Source organism: Salvelinus sp. IW2-2015, linkage group LG6.2 (assembly GCF_002910315.2).
Source record: "Salvelinus sp. IW2-2015 linkage group LG6.2, ASM291031v2, whole genome shotgun sequence".
In the NCBI taxonomy this organism is placed as follows: Eukaryota; Metazoa; Chordata; class Actinopteri; order Salmoniformes; family Salmonidae; genus Salvelinus; species Salvelinus sp. IW2-2015.
The window spans coordinates 18,945,825-18,960,922 of record NC_036846.1 but is presented as its reverse complement, the minus strand read 5'-3'; the positions used below and the strand labels follow the sequence as shown (position 1 = coordinate 18,960,922).

The window sequence follows — 15,098 nt, the reverse complement described above, 5'->3', positions numbered from 1 at the left end:
AGCTTTTGTGATTTCCTTCAAAAAAATCTGCGAAACAAAAAATATTGTGACGGCCTAATTACGCAGGACGAACTACAGTTAGCAATTGATTAATTTCAGACAGAGAAAACCTCTGGCCTCAATCCAATAAAGATACTGTACATCACTTTTTATGAACTACTGAAAGATCCACTACTATGATGTTTTAATTACTTGTTTGTACAGTATATATACTGAACAAAAATATAAACGCAACATGTATTTCCCATGTTTCATGAGCTGAAATAAAAAATCCCAGAAATGATACATTGTCTCAAATGTTGTTTGCATCCCTGTTAGTGAGCATTTCTCCTTTGACAAGATAATCCATCCACCTGACAGGTGTGGCATATCAAGAAGCTGATTAAACGGCATGATCATTATACAGGTGCACCTTGTATTGGGGACAATAAAAGGCCACTCTAAAATGGGCAGTGTTGTCACACAACACAATGCCACAGATGTCAAGTTTTGAGGGAGCGTGCAATTGCCATGCTGAGTGCAGGAATGTCCAGCTGAACTGTTGCCAGAGAATTTTATGTTGATTTCTCTACCATAAGGCGCCTCCAACGTTGTTTTAGAAGCCTGCGTACTCACTAGACATGTCACCCATTGAGCATGTTTGGGATGAACTGGGTCGTCGTGTACGACAGCGTTTTCCAGCTCCCATCAATATAAATAAACTTCGCACCACCATTGGGGTCATGATAGGGGCTGCACCAAATGTTTGATGTATTATAATAATTGATTATGCTTATGTTGTATTAATAGAAGGGGAAGGGTTATAAGACCCCTCCCCCACTACATTTATAGGGTTCTAGACTACAGATTAACAATATGTATATACCTTATAAGGTTTTTAAATTGTTCCACAATCTTTTCTAAGTCTCTGCCTCTTATAAAGAAATGGTCTGAGAAATGGGTGAATTATTGTATGGGGTCTGTGAGAAAGCACTTCAAAGATCAACATAGAGCCCTGCAGGGGAGTAAATTTTGATTAAAATTGTTATGATTTATAGGTGCACATTTTGAGTGTTCCTTATTTGTTACGTAAATAAAACGGAGCACAGAAAAACGGAACCAAGTTTATCACCATACCTATTTATTGTGGCCGTTACAATGTTAGCGATAAAAATCTGATCCAGTGATAACATTAAACACAACCGTTGTAAATCAGTTTCCGCTCTCCTGCGCCTGACTTCTCTGCCGCCAGTAGCATCGCATTACAAAGACGTGCCGCTCTGATCTGTGCCACCTTAACTAGGTCTTTCCTTGCAGCACTCGACCACATGACTGGACAATAATCAAGATAAGACAAAACTAGAGCCTGCAGGACTTGCTTTATGGCAGTGTTGGAAAAAGTACCCAATTGTCATACTTGAGTAAAAGATAGCTTCAAAGAAAATGATTCAAGTAAAAGTGRAAGTCACTCAGTAAAAAACAATTTTAGTAAAAGTCTGAAAGTGTTAATTTTTTATATATTTAAGTATCAAAAGTAAATATAAGAGTATAAATCATTTCAAAGCAAAGGAGACGGCCACATTTTCTGGTGTTTTATTTATTTACAGATAGCCAGGGGCACGCTCCAAGTCTCAGGCATCATTTACAAACGAGGCATGTGTTTAGTGAGTCCATCAGATCAGAGGCAGTAGGGATGACCAGGGATGTTCTTTTGATAAGTGTATGAATTAGACAATTTTCCGGTCCTGCTTATCATTCAAAATGTAACGAGTACTTTTGAATGTTAGGGAAAATGTATGGAGTAAAAAGTAAGTAATTTTCTTTAGGAATGTAGTGAAGTAAAAGTAGTCAAAAATATTAATAGTAAAGTACAGATACCCCCAAAAATTACTTAAGTAGTACTTTAAAGCATTACTCCTTAAAACCTGTTTGGGATAGGGGGCAGCATTTTCACAATCGGGTGAAAAGCATTAAAATCTCATGAAGTGCTTAAATTACAACCAGGAGCACTAAGTATCAGCACTTCTCTTGAATCGATTTTCTGTGGATATTAATAGTTATGCTATTCTCAGAAATGTGTGAGAACAGAAATTATTAAGGTTGAGGGGATTTTGGTTGTAAAGAAAACATTGAGCTCTGTGGTTTGCCATAGTTTTGAAAAGTTTTCATAGGTAAAATAGTTTTTATTTTAAAATAAGGCAACTTAGACAAGCTTTACATTCATTTTGAATAAGGCAAACAGTTTTTAAAGGAATTATCTTCCTAACATTAAAATCCCTTTTCCCATATACTGTAGATTCCTTTCGGAGACAGCATTTTGTATACAGTAAGGCACACTGTTATTACAGGCATGAATACAACATTTTTCACTGCGGACAAACAAAGGACAGGAAGAGATCCACTTCATTTTGGATCACCACAGCGGGCGGGTGAATGTTGTCCGGAGAATAGTGGCAGGAAGTCATCTGCCAAACGTCGATGAGGACCAGAGGCAAGTCCCTGAATATTTCCCTGAGTGCCATGTCGAGCTGCCAGGAGAGCCAGTCGCTGCCATACACATCCTTGTAGCCCGTGTTGGCTGACTTGATCACTACCAGAGTAGTGGGAGATCGTCTTAGGAGAGACGCCACAGCCTTACGGATGACGACCAGACGGTGTGCGTACATAGCCAGTGGGTACGTGGTGAAATGAGCCCAGATGGTGAAGACGACTACAGAGTGTGCACCCCCTGCCAAACCCTCCACCTCCCTGGCGATGTAATGAAGGTCAGCCTAGGGGGTCTTGCTTGTCCGTATAGGTATCCCATGGGCCCGCCAGATGATACGGGTGTTATACTGGGTGTCGACTGCCTCAAAGGGGCCCGATTTGCTTGATGTGTGAAGGTTCAGGCGTTTCAATGCTGCAGAAGGATCATAAGTTTAATGCAAATATATGAATTCAGACAAAGAATGCTCTGGGATATGCATTTATTAAACAAAGAAGTTATAAAAGTTATTATTACACTTTTGCCAAATACCATGACTTACATGGGTGTCTTTGCATTCAACAATACCAGTTGTATAATTGCCTGGACAAAGCTTTATTAATGTAAACCCATTTGAATGCATGGACTTGACTACAAACATATTGACATAATAAACTGATTACAAACTATATCATACTTGGCAGAGTTTCCTCCAGGTAGTCAAACCACTGACGGAGAGTGGAGTCACCCATCATATGGATCTGTTTGTCCTTCAGGCATCCAGATATCAGTTTAGCTGAGGGAAAGGATTTTGAGTCACACACCAAGGACGTCCAGTGATCCTGGAGGTAGAATCCAGCTGGTACTGAGGTGTGCAAACCAGGACGGCATTTTGTTTGTGATCCTAGAGACAGAAAAAATACTTTCAGGCCTATGTTAGAACAACATGGGGTTAATAGATAACAGTGGGTTAATAATTAATCATATGCGTTAGGCTAAAGCATGTGATTTATTTGAAATGTTTTTATATATCCTCATTTTGACATTCATTGTGATAACACACAACTAATCATGTGATTAATTTAAATGTTTTTAGTATTAACATAAATAATTCAAATGATTGTTAAACAAGCTTTCACCTTGGAGTAATGTCGTCAAAACAAATTGTACTGGCAAATGACCTTGCATCACCTTGAAGCAACCATTATGTGCAATCATTGTAGCTATGTTTTTTCTTCTTTTTTTTCTGAAAGTCAAAGCTGTGAGAAACACATACGGATGTCTCTGCAAAAGTCTTGTGAGTTACAGTCAATTAGCTAGGCCTATGTCAGACTTGGCTGTTGGTTCATAAGATAAGCAAAGGAGAAGTAATTTGGAACAACTTACGGATTTCATTGTCCTGTTGCTGGACATCGATAGCTGAATCGTCACCTGGTACAATAATGTTTGTCGAACTGCAGAAAAGAAGGAACTGTTAGTTTACAATTATTTTAAACGTTGTTAACAAGTAACCAAAAGTGTTTGAGTTTTTGTTCTTAGTACTTTTTACTACGTGGCTGCTGTGCCATATGTTTCAACATCTTTGCTGCAAGAAACTTTCATGTTTCACACCAGATATATATATATTATAATGGTTTCAATCACTAACGGTTGAATGTGGGCTGGTCTGACCTAATTCCAATAAGGGAAATTTCCCCCAAAATTACAATTTTGTGTTGTTGCTATAAGTATTTAGGTATTTCCTACACATTCCCATTTTATGTCACGCTTATCTGACTGTATAGCAGTGAGCAAAATAGGACGTACAATTTAATGACATCATAACATTGTATTCTTAAGATGACTAAAAGTTAATTCTGCATAGAGTTATTTTCGGCATCAAATGGGAAACCTTCCAAGCAAATCAAACTGTAATGCATTACACATTACAAATTATCATTAACCTCTACAGGATTGATTGGTCCCACTCGAATCGCTTGAGCTAACATAGGCTAATGCAATTAGCATGAGGTTGAAAGTAACAAGAACATTTCCCAGGACATAGACATATCTGATATTGGCAGAAAGCTTAAATTCTTGTTAACCTCTCTAGGGTATGTGGGACGGTAGCGTCTCACCTCGTCAACAGCCAGTAAAACTGCAGGGCGCCAAATTCAAAACAACAGAAATCCCATAATTAAAATTCCTCAAACATACATGTATTTTACACCATTTTAAAGATACACTTGTTGTAAATCCAGCCACAGTGTCCGATTTCAAAAAGGCTTTACGACGAAAGCAAACCATACGATTATGTTAGGTCAGAGCCAAGTCACAGGAAAAACACAGCCATTTTTCCAGCCAAAGAGAGGAGTCACAAAAAGCAGAAATATAGATAAAATGAATCACTAACGTTTGATGATCTTCATCAGATGACACTCATAGGACTTCATGTTACACAATACATGTATGTTTTGTTCGGTAAAGTTCATATTTATATCCAAAAATCGCAGTTTACGTTGGCGCGTTATGTTCAGTAGTTCCAAAACATCCGGTGATTTTGCAGAGAGCCACATCAATTTACAGAAATAGTCATCATAAATGTTGATGAAAATACAAGTGTCATACATGGAATTTTAGATCCACTTATCCTTAATGCAACCGCTGTATCAAATTTCAAAAAACTTTACGGAAAAAGCAAACCATGCAATAATCTGAGTACGGCGCTCAGACGACAAATCAACCCAAAGAGATATCCGCCATGTTGGAGTCAACAGAAGTCAGAAATAGCATTATAAATATTCACTTACCTTTGATGATCTTCATCAGAATGCACTCCCAGGAATCCCAGTTCCACAATAAATGTTTGTTTTGTTCGATAATGTCCATAATTTATGTCCAAATTCCTCCTTGTTGTTCGCGCGTTCAGTACACAATCTAAACTCACGACGCGCGGGCAGGTCCAGGCAAAAGTTCTGACGAAAAGTCATATTACAGTCCATAGAAACATGTCAAACGAAGTATAGAATCAATCTTTAGCATGATTTTAACATAAATCTTCAATAATGTTCCAACCGGAGAATTCCTTTGTCTTCAGAAATGCGATGTAACTCAAGCTAACTCTCACATGAACGCGCATGGTCAGCGCATGGTCAGCTCATGGCAGACCTTATTCAATCCCATCTCATTCACCCCCACCTCACAGTAGAAGCATCATACAAGGTTCTAAAGACTGTTGACATCTAGTGGAAGCCTTAGGAAGTGCAACATGACCCCATTTCCACTGTATCTTGGATAAGCAAAGAGTTGAAAAACTGAAAACCTCAGATATCCCACTTCCTGGTTGGATTGTTTCTCAGGTTTTTGCCTGCCATATGAGTTCTGTTATACTCACAGACATCATTCAAACAGTTTTAGAAACTTCAGTGTGTTTTCTATCCGAATCTACTATTAATATGCATATCCTATCATCTGGGCCTGAGTAGCAGGCAGTTTACTCTGGGCACGCTTTTCATCCGGATGTGAAAATACTGCCCCCTACCCCAAAGAAGTTAATCTAACCACACTGTCCAATTTACAGTAGCTATTACAGTGAAATAATGCCATGTCATTGTTTGCGGAGAGTGCAATTATGAACTTCAAAAGTTATTAATAAACCAATTAGGCACATTTGGGCAGTGTTGATACAACATTTTGAACAGAAATGCAATGGTTAATTGCATCACTCTAAAACTTTGCACACACACTGCTGCCATCTAGTGACCAACATCTAAATTGCTCCTAGGCTGGAATACTACACTATGGCCTTTCTTTTGCATTTCAAAGATGGTACAAAAAAAAAAAACGTGCATGGTCTTTTCTTTGTATTATCTTTTACCAAATCTAATGTGTTATATTCTCCTACATTCATTTCACATTTCCACAAATTGCTAAATGTTTCCTTTAATGGTATCAAGAATATGCATATCCTTACTTCAGGTCCTGAGCTCATGACATTGGGTATGTCATTTTAGGCAAAACATTTTTTTTAAAGAGGCCGATCCTTAAGAGGTTTTTAACCAAAGGGCCTTGGTAACTACATTCCATTCACCTCATATCAGTCCACATACAGTAATACACTACCATTCAAAAGCTAATCCAAGTTTATCATTTTAAAAGGCTAATTGATCATTAGAAAACCCTTTTGCAATTATGTTATCACAGCTGAAAAATGTTGTTCTGTTTAAAGAAGCAATAAAACTGGCCTTCTTTAGACTAGTTGAGTATCTGGAGCATCAGCATTTGTAGGTTCGATTACAGGCCCAAATGGCCAGAAACAAAGTACTTTCTTCTGAAACTCATCAGTCTAATCATGTTCCGAGAAATTAAGGCTATTCCATGTGAGAAATTGCCAAGAACCTGAAGATCTCGTACAACGCTGTGTACTACTCCCTTCACAGAACAGCGCAAACTGTCTCTAACCAGAATAGAAAGAGGAGTGGGAGGCCCCGGTGCACAACAGAGCAAGAGGACAAGTACATTAGAGTGTCTAGTTTGAGAAACAGACACCTCACAAGTCTTCAACTGGCAGCATCATTAAATAGTACCCGCAAAATACCAGTCTCAATGTCAACAGTGAAGAGGCGACTCTGGGATGCTGGCCTTCTAGGCAGAGTTGCAAATAAAAAGCCATATCTCAGACTGGCCAATAAAAATAAAACATTAAGATGGGCAAAAGAACAGAGACACTGGACAGAGGAAGTGTCACGCCCTGACCTTAGAGATCCTTATTTATTCTCTATGTTTGGTTAGGTCAGGGTGTGACTCGGTTGGGAAAATCTATGTTTTCTATTTCTTTGTTGTTTKGCCRWGTGTGGTTCCCAATCAGAGGCAGCTGTCTATCGTTGTCTCTGATTGGGGATCATATATAAGTTGTCATTTTCCGTTTGGGTTTTGTGGGGTGTTGTTTTCTGTTTAGGTTGTTTCCCTGACAGAACTGTGCGCTTTCGTTTTCTCCGTTTGTCATTTTGTTTGAGTGTTTTTGTGAACATTAAATTATGAACACTTTCCACGCTGCGCTTTGGTCTCATTCCGACGACGAACGTTACAGGAAGATTGTAAAAAAGTGTCATGGACAGACAAATCTGAGTCTGAGGTGTTCGGATCACAAAGAAGAACATTCGTGAGACGCAGAAAAAATGAAAAGATGCTGGAGGAGTGCTGGACGCCATCTGTCAAGCACTCCAAGCAATGTGATGGTCTGAGGGTGCTTTGGTGGAGGTAAAGTTGGAGATTTGTACAGGATTAAAGGGATCTTGAAGAAGGAAGGCTATCCCTCCATTTTGCAATGCCATGTCATACCCTGTGGACGGTGCTTATTTGGAGACAATTTCCTCCTACGACAGGACAATGACCCAAAACACAGCTCCAAACTATGCAAGAACTATTTATGGAAGAAGCAGTCAGCTGGTATTCTGTCTATAATGGAGTGGCCAGCACATCTCAACCCTATTGAGCTGTGCCCATCCAGCCAATCCAACTTGTGGGAGGTGTTTCAGGAAGCATGGGGTGAAATCTCTTCAGATTACCTCAAGAAATTGACAACTAGAATGCCAAAGGTTTGCAAGGCTGTAATTGCTGCAAATGGAGGATTCTTTGACATAAGCAAAGTTTGAAGGACACAATTATTATTTCAATTAAAAATCATTATTTATAACCTTGTCAACGTCTTGACTACATTTCCTATTCATTTTGCAACTCATTTCATGTATGTTTTCATGGAAAACAAGTACATTTCTAAGTGACCCCAAACGGTATTGTACAATGTAGTATCCTACTGGCTACATTGTACAATCTCACTAAAGAATGAATTGAAATGATCTACATTTGCTCTTTTTTAAAAGCGCTATAGAAGTTGAGCGTATTATTAATAATAAATATAGACCTACTATGTATTGTAGTTCACAGCTCAATTGAAAATGACCCCCAAAGCAACACACACTAATACTGTATCCTCCTTCCCACTGCTCCCTTCCACAGTGGGACCACTCCTTAAAACCAGAGGAAGGCCTCTAAATGTCATAAAACATCATTCACTCTTGCAGGACATTCTACTACTGTTACCTCTTTCTGTTTGGCCTTGCCCTAGGGACCCTCACTGCCCAGCAAACCTTATTATCAGCACATCAGCTGATAATCCAATCTTGAATAAACAACAATTGTTTGGTCTGTCATGCCATACATTTTTCTTATAAATTAAAATATTTGCATTAAACCAATAAGGTTTTCTTTGAATAAGTCTTTTAGTTATTCTTCTTCATGCAATATAGCAATTTTTTGTCATTTGGGGGTATTTTGTTTGGGTTTAACATAAACTTCTGTAGTTTTGTCATACTGTTCTAATTTAGCAGTATTAATCCAAACTAGCCACGCCCTGCCCTTATGGGCGGTAAATCATCTGAAATAATACATTTGATTCAATGCAACTTTGAGGACTGACAGTGAAGAACCCACCACAGAATTTTCACCTCAATAACCTCCCTGCAAATATATATTTTTGTGTTTATTCTCTTTAGCTTTTTGGTCTGCATATGCCTCAACTCTGTCCTAAATTTCCTGTGGTATCATGGCTTGAGTTCCATGTTCCATGTTATCCAATAGGACACCTAAGGCCAGCTAATTGTTTTTGGTCCTGGATGTGCATTGCACACATCTAAGCTTGGAGTGAAGGCTATATTTCGCCCTCTATGTGTTGACCGACTAATCTACCAGCTCAGTTTGTGGCTAACATAATTGTAATATGGATAGTATTGTGTATAATTGCATATAAACCCTGTGAGTCGTAGAAATTTGCACATACTGTGCCTTTAGAAAAAATTCACACCGTTTGACTTTTCCATATTTTGTTGTTTTACAGCCTGAATTTCAAATTTATTAAATTCAGATTTTTCATCACTGGCCTACACACAATTCCCCATAATATCAAAGTGAAATTATGTTTTTCAATTTTTTTACAAATGAGTTAAACAGAGAGCTAAAATGTCTTGATTCATTAAGTATTCAACCCCGTTGTTATGGCAAGTCTTAATAAGTTCAGGAGCAAAAATCCACTTAACAAGTCACATAATAAGTGGCCAACCCAATACCAACCTAATTGACAGAGTGAAAATAAGGAAGCCTGTACAGTATAATATAGTCCAAAACATTCATCCTGTTTGCAACAAGGTACTAAAGTAATACTGCAAAGCAATTAACGTTTTGTCCTGAATACAAAGTGTTATGTATAGGTAAAATCCAAAACAAAACATTACTGAGTACCACTCTCCATATTTTCAAGCATAGCGGTGGCTGCATCATGTTATGGTTATGCTCGTAATCATTAAGCCCTGGGAAGCAGTGGTGAAAAAAGTACCTAAATGTCATACTTGAGTAAAAGTAAAGATACCTTAATAGAAAATGACTCAAGTAAAAGTAAAATTCAACATGTAAAACCCTAATTGATTAAAAGTCTAAAAGTATTTTGGTTATAATATACTTAAATATCAAAAGTAAATGTAATTGCTAAAATTAATTTAAGTATCAAAAGGTAAAGTATAAATCATTTAAATTAACTTATATTAAGCAAACCAGACGGCACCATTTTCTTGTTTTTTTTAATTTACGGATAGCCAGGGGCACACTCCAACACTGAGATATAATTTACAAATGAAGCATTTGTGTTTAGTGAGTCCGCCAGATCAGAGGCAATAGGGATGACCAGGGATGTTCTCTTGAAAAGTGCATGAATTGGACCTTTTTCCTGTCCTGCGAAGCATTCAAAATTTAAGGAGTACTTATGGGTGTCAGGGAAAATGTCTGGAGTAAAAAGCACATTATCTTCTTCAGGAATGTTGTGAAGTTAAAGTAACAGTTGTCAAAAACCTATATAGTAAATAAAACTGCTGGGGAGTCTTTAACAAAACAGAATGGAGCTAAGCACAGGAAAATCCTAGGGGAAAACATGGTTCAGTCTCCTTTCCAACAGACACTGGGAAATTCACCTTTCAGCAGGACAATAACGTAAAAATCAAGGCCAAATATATACTGGAGTTGCTTACCAAGAAGACAGTGAATGTTCCTGAGTGGCCGAGTTACAGTTTTGACTTAAATCTGCTTGAAAATCTATGGCAAGACTTGAAAAGGGTTGTCTATGATAAACAACCAATTAACAGAGCTTGAAGAATTCTGAAAATAATAATGGGCAAATGTTGCACAATGCAGGTGTGGAAAGCTTACCCAGAACGCGTGTGAATCTTATGTAAATTATATTTCTGTATTTCATTTTCAATACATTTGCAAAAAGTCTAAAAACATGTTTCCACTATGTCATTATGGGGTATTTTGTGTAGATGGGTCAGAAAACAAATCCATTTAATCCATTTTCAATTCAAGCTGTAACAAAGAAATTTGGAATAAGTCAAGGAGTATGAATATTTTCTGAAGGTACTGTATCTACCTCTTAAGAAGGGTCGTCTCCACCTTGGAGAGTACTGCCTGGTAACCGCCCATGCTGTGGTAGGTCAAAGCATGGCAAGGCAGGGAAGATGGCCGACGACAGAACCAGGTCTCCCCAGTGACTGGCTCTCTGTACTCACAGCAACACTGTGACTCGTTCCCCACCAGCCTAGGACTTCTCTGGGCATTGCACATCGCCATTTCCTGCTTGCCACCCTCCTCAAAGTAGCCTTGGAAGTAGACCTTATCTGGGTCCTGTTCTCTTTGCCTACACAGTACCTGCACGGCCTCGCTGGAGTGCACTAGCCGGATGGACACCTTGGCAGGTCCGGGCCAATGCAGGGCCAAGCGGGCAGTGTAGGTGCCATTAAAGTGGTCTGTTACAGCTCCATAAGTACTGGCCTTAAGTTCTGAGTTAAACAACTTGGCCTGAAAAAAGTCCCCTCCATAGGTTTTGATCCTGTTTTTAGTATCTCTAGCTATCAAAATCACATCTATAAACCCTCCAACTGTGTGGTTTGAATTGGGGTTGACAACAGAGAATGAGCACTTAGTGGGGTTTGTGGCCTCATCTGTGGATAAGAGGACAACAGGCGGTAATGACCATTGTAGCTCTGTGAGCAGAGATTCCCATTCCTCTTTACTTATTAAGGAGTCATTGGTTGGTGTAAATGTCCTGTTGGTGATTCCACTACAATGACTTGGGAAGCTAGTGTGGTTGTATTTGAGATGATTGGATGGTGACACATTCAGTAGGCACTGGTTGAATTGACATACCTAAAGTGAGACAAAGAAAGAATCTGTTTATCGCCAAACAAACTATTGACCTAAACACTATGTTGACTAAAGCCTAGAGGCACATAGAAAGTGTACCTTAATACCTCTTGAGCTTAGTATAGCTGTCTTACCCCATCAAAAGCCCAAACACAGTGCATTCGGAAAGTATTCAGACGTCTTGACCTTTTCCACATTTTGACAAGTTACAGCCTTATTCTAAAATTGATTAAATTGTTTTTTCCCCTCATCAATCTACACACACAATACCTCATAGTGACAAAGCAAAAACGGGTTTAGAAATTTTAGCAAATGTATTAAAATGTAAAACTGAAATATCACATTTACATAAGTATTCAGACGCTTTATACTCAGGACTTTTGTTGAAGCACCTTTGGCAGGGATTACAGCCTTGAGTTTTCTTGGGTATGACGCTAGAAGCTTGGCACACCTGTATTTGGGGAGTTTCTCCCCTTCTTCTCTGCAGATCCTCTCAAGCTCTGTCAGGTTGTATGGGGAGCGTTGCTGCACAGCTATTTTCAGGTCTCTCCAGAGATGTTAGATTGGGTTCAAGTCCGGGCTCTGGCTGGGCTACTCAAGGACATTCAGAGACTTGTCCCGAAGCCACTCCTGTGTTGTCTTGGCTGTGTGCTTACGGTCATTGTCCTGTTGTAAGGTGAACCTTCACCCCAGTCTGAGGTCCTGAGCGCTCTAGAGCAGGTTTTCATCAAGGATCTCGCATTACTTTGCTCCGTTCATCTTTCCCTTGATCCTGACTAGTCTCCCAGTCCCTGCAGCTGAAAAACATCCCCACACCATGATGCTGCCACCACCATTATTTGACTAGGCAAGTCAGTTAAGAACAATTTCTTATTTGCAATGACGCCCTACCGGGGAACAGTGGGTTAACTGCCTTTTCAAGGGCAGAACGACAGATTTTTACCTTGTCAGCTCGGGAATTCAATCCAGCAACTTTTCGGTTACTGGCCCAACGCTCTAACCACTAGGCTACCTGCCGCCGTAGGGATGGTGCCAAGTTTTCTCCAAATGTAACGCTTGGCATTCAGGCCAAAGAGTTCAATCTTGGTTTCATCAGACCAGAGAATCTGTTTCACATGGTCTGAGAGTCTTTAGGTGCCTTTTGGCCAACTCCAAATGGGCTGTCGTGCCTTTTATTGAGGAGTGGCTTCCGTCTGGCCAATTTATCATAAGGACCTGAATGGTGGTGTGCTGCAAAACTGGAGCAGAACTGGAGCTCTGTCAGAGTGACCATTGGGTTGTTGGTCATCTCCCTGACCAAGGCTCTTGTTCAGTTTGGCCGGGCTGACAGCTCTAGGAAGAGTCTTGGTGGTTCCAAACTTCTTCCATTTAAGAATGAAGGAGGCCACTGTGTTCTTGGGGACCTTCAATGCTGCAGATATTTTTGTAAGCTTCCCCAGATCTTTGCCTCGATACAATCCTGTCTCGGAGCTCTACAGACAATTCCTTCGATAACATGGCTTGGTTTTTGCTCTGACATACACTGGCAACTGTGGGACCTTATATAGACAGGTGTGTGCCTTTCAAAATCATGTCCAATCAATTGAATTTACCACAGGTGGACTCCATTCAAGTTGTAGAAACATCTGAAGGATGATCGACGGAAACAGGATGCACCTGAGCTCAATTTCGAGTCTCATAGCAAAGGGTCTGAATACTTATGTAAATAAGGTGTTTCTGTGTTTTATTTTTTATTTTCTAAAATGTTATGAGGCACTGTGTGTGGATTGCTGAGGATTTTTATTTTATTTAACTCAATTTTTGAATAAGGCTGTAACGTAACAAAATGTGGAAAAAGAGAAAGGATTTGAATTCTTTCCGAATGCACTGTATAATCTTGTATCAATAATGCTGTCGTAAACAATGTATAGCTTCAAAATGGTTAAAACAAAATAAATGTTTAAAATGATCCTCTGGATGGCATGCCAGTCTTAACATCTGAAGCTCTGTCTCTGTCTATACATTTGGCTTGGGTTCCATTTCAGAACTTACAAATAAAAGATAAATGCAGATCAATAGTATCAAAGCCAATATCAGTAGCTGAAGCAGTCTTCCCATCCTCCATATATCTGTTGGTAAATTAAAGAGAACGTCAAAGTGAACTTCAGCACAGTAATAATAAACAGTCACAATTATACCAATCTGAATGAAAATGTGTAAATGAATAGAATGGACCTATAATGTAGATCAGGTTTATTCTCCGAGGGGAAGCTGAATTTATCAAGTTTTCTCAGCAGGATTGATGGGGCATATCAACAACATGCTTTGCTTTGTACTCAGACTCTGGTTGAACTTCACTGCTAGAGAGAAACACATGATGATGGTGGACGCTAAAGTTAGCTATCTAGATAGCTAGATATTGACTGCATGCATTGTTTTTTCAACTTGCTGCTTGTCTAGTCACACTTTCAGTTCTGTTTGGTAAAGCCTACCACACTTGTTCTTGATGAAAATAGAGAGCTGCTAATTCAACGGTTGTTGCTAGCCTGCATGAAGCTATACACTGCAGCTCGTGCTCGCACTGGAGGAGACGCTGTCTGGAGGCTCAATAGAGAGCAATAGTAATTGTAGCCCCTAACTCCGCCATGGCTCGTTAGCAAACGCCTATAGGGAAATTAATTGTTTAGATAAATGCCAAAAATAAGGTCTGAGGAAAACACAGGCTTTGGAGATCTTTATCAGCTAACGTAAGATTTTGTAAATCTTGACACATTTATTTAATCCAAAAATCACTTAAAAACAAGTGTATCTTTAATTTGCTGTACAACATGTATTTTTCAGCAAAGTTTATAATGAGTTTTTTGGTTAGATTACGTCGCTGTGTAAAATTTCTCCGGACAATTTGGTGTTATTTGTGACAACGGCTGCGTTGTAAAACCAGGATTTGTAGCTATAAATACGCACATTTTCGAACAAAACATAAATGTATTGTATAACATGATGTTATAAGACTGTCATCTGATGAAGTTGTTCAAAGGTTAGTGATTAATTTTATCTCTATTTGTGGGTTTTGTGAAAGCTATGTTTGCGGTGAAAAAATGGCGTTGTGTGTTTGGCTATTGTGGTGAGCTAACATAAATATATATTGTGTTTTCGCTGTAAAACACTTAAAAAATCGGAAATATTGGCTGGATTCACAAGATGTTTATCTTTCATTTGCTGTACAACATGTATTTTTCATAAATGTTTTATGATGAGTATTTATGTATTTCACGTTGCTCTCTGTAATTATTCTGGCTGTTTTGGTGCCATTTATGATCATGGCACCAATGTAAAACCAGGATTTGTAGCTATAAATATGCAYATTTTCGAACAAAACATAAATGTATTGTATAACATGATGTTATAAGACTGTCAWCTGATGAAKTTGTTCAAAGGTTAGTGATTMATT

At 38.9% G+C, this 15,098-nt stretch overlaps 1 protein-coding gene across 1 annotated transcript in view; it reads right to left on the bottom strand.

The window, feature by feature from the left end:
* Positions 1-1,134: 1,134 nt before the first annotated feature.
* The window catches only part of LOC111965929 (NXPE family member 3-like), a 37,626-nt gene continuing 23,662 nt past the window's right edge, over positions 1,135-15,098 (bottom strand). Inside the window, 5 exon segments of the mRNA XM_024147175.2 lie at positions 1,135-2,878; positions 3,141-3,347; positions 3,830-3,897; positions 10,896-11,671; positions 13,700-13,776. Coding sequence (XP_024002943.1) covers positions 2,346-2,878; positions 3,141-3,347; positions 3,830-3,897; positions 10,896-11,671; positions 13,700-13,765 — 1,650 coding nt within the window. The 5' untranslated portion in view covers positions 13,766-13,776 and the 3' untranslated portion in view covers positions 1,135-2,345.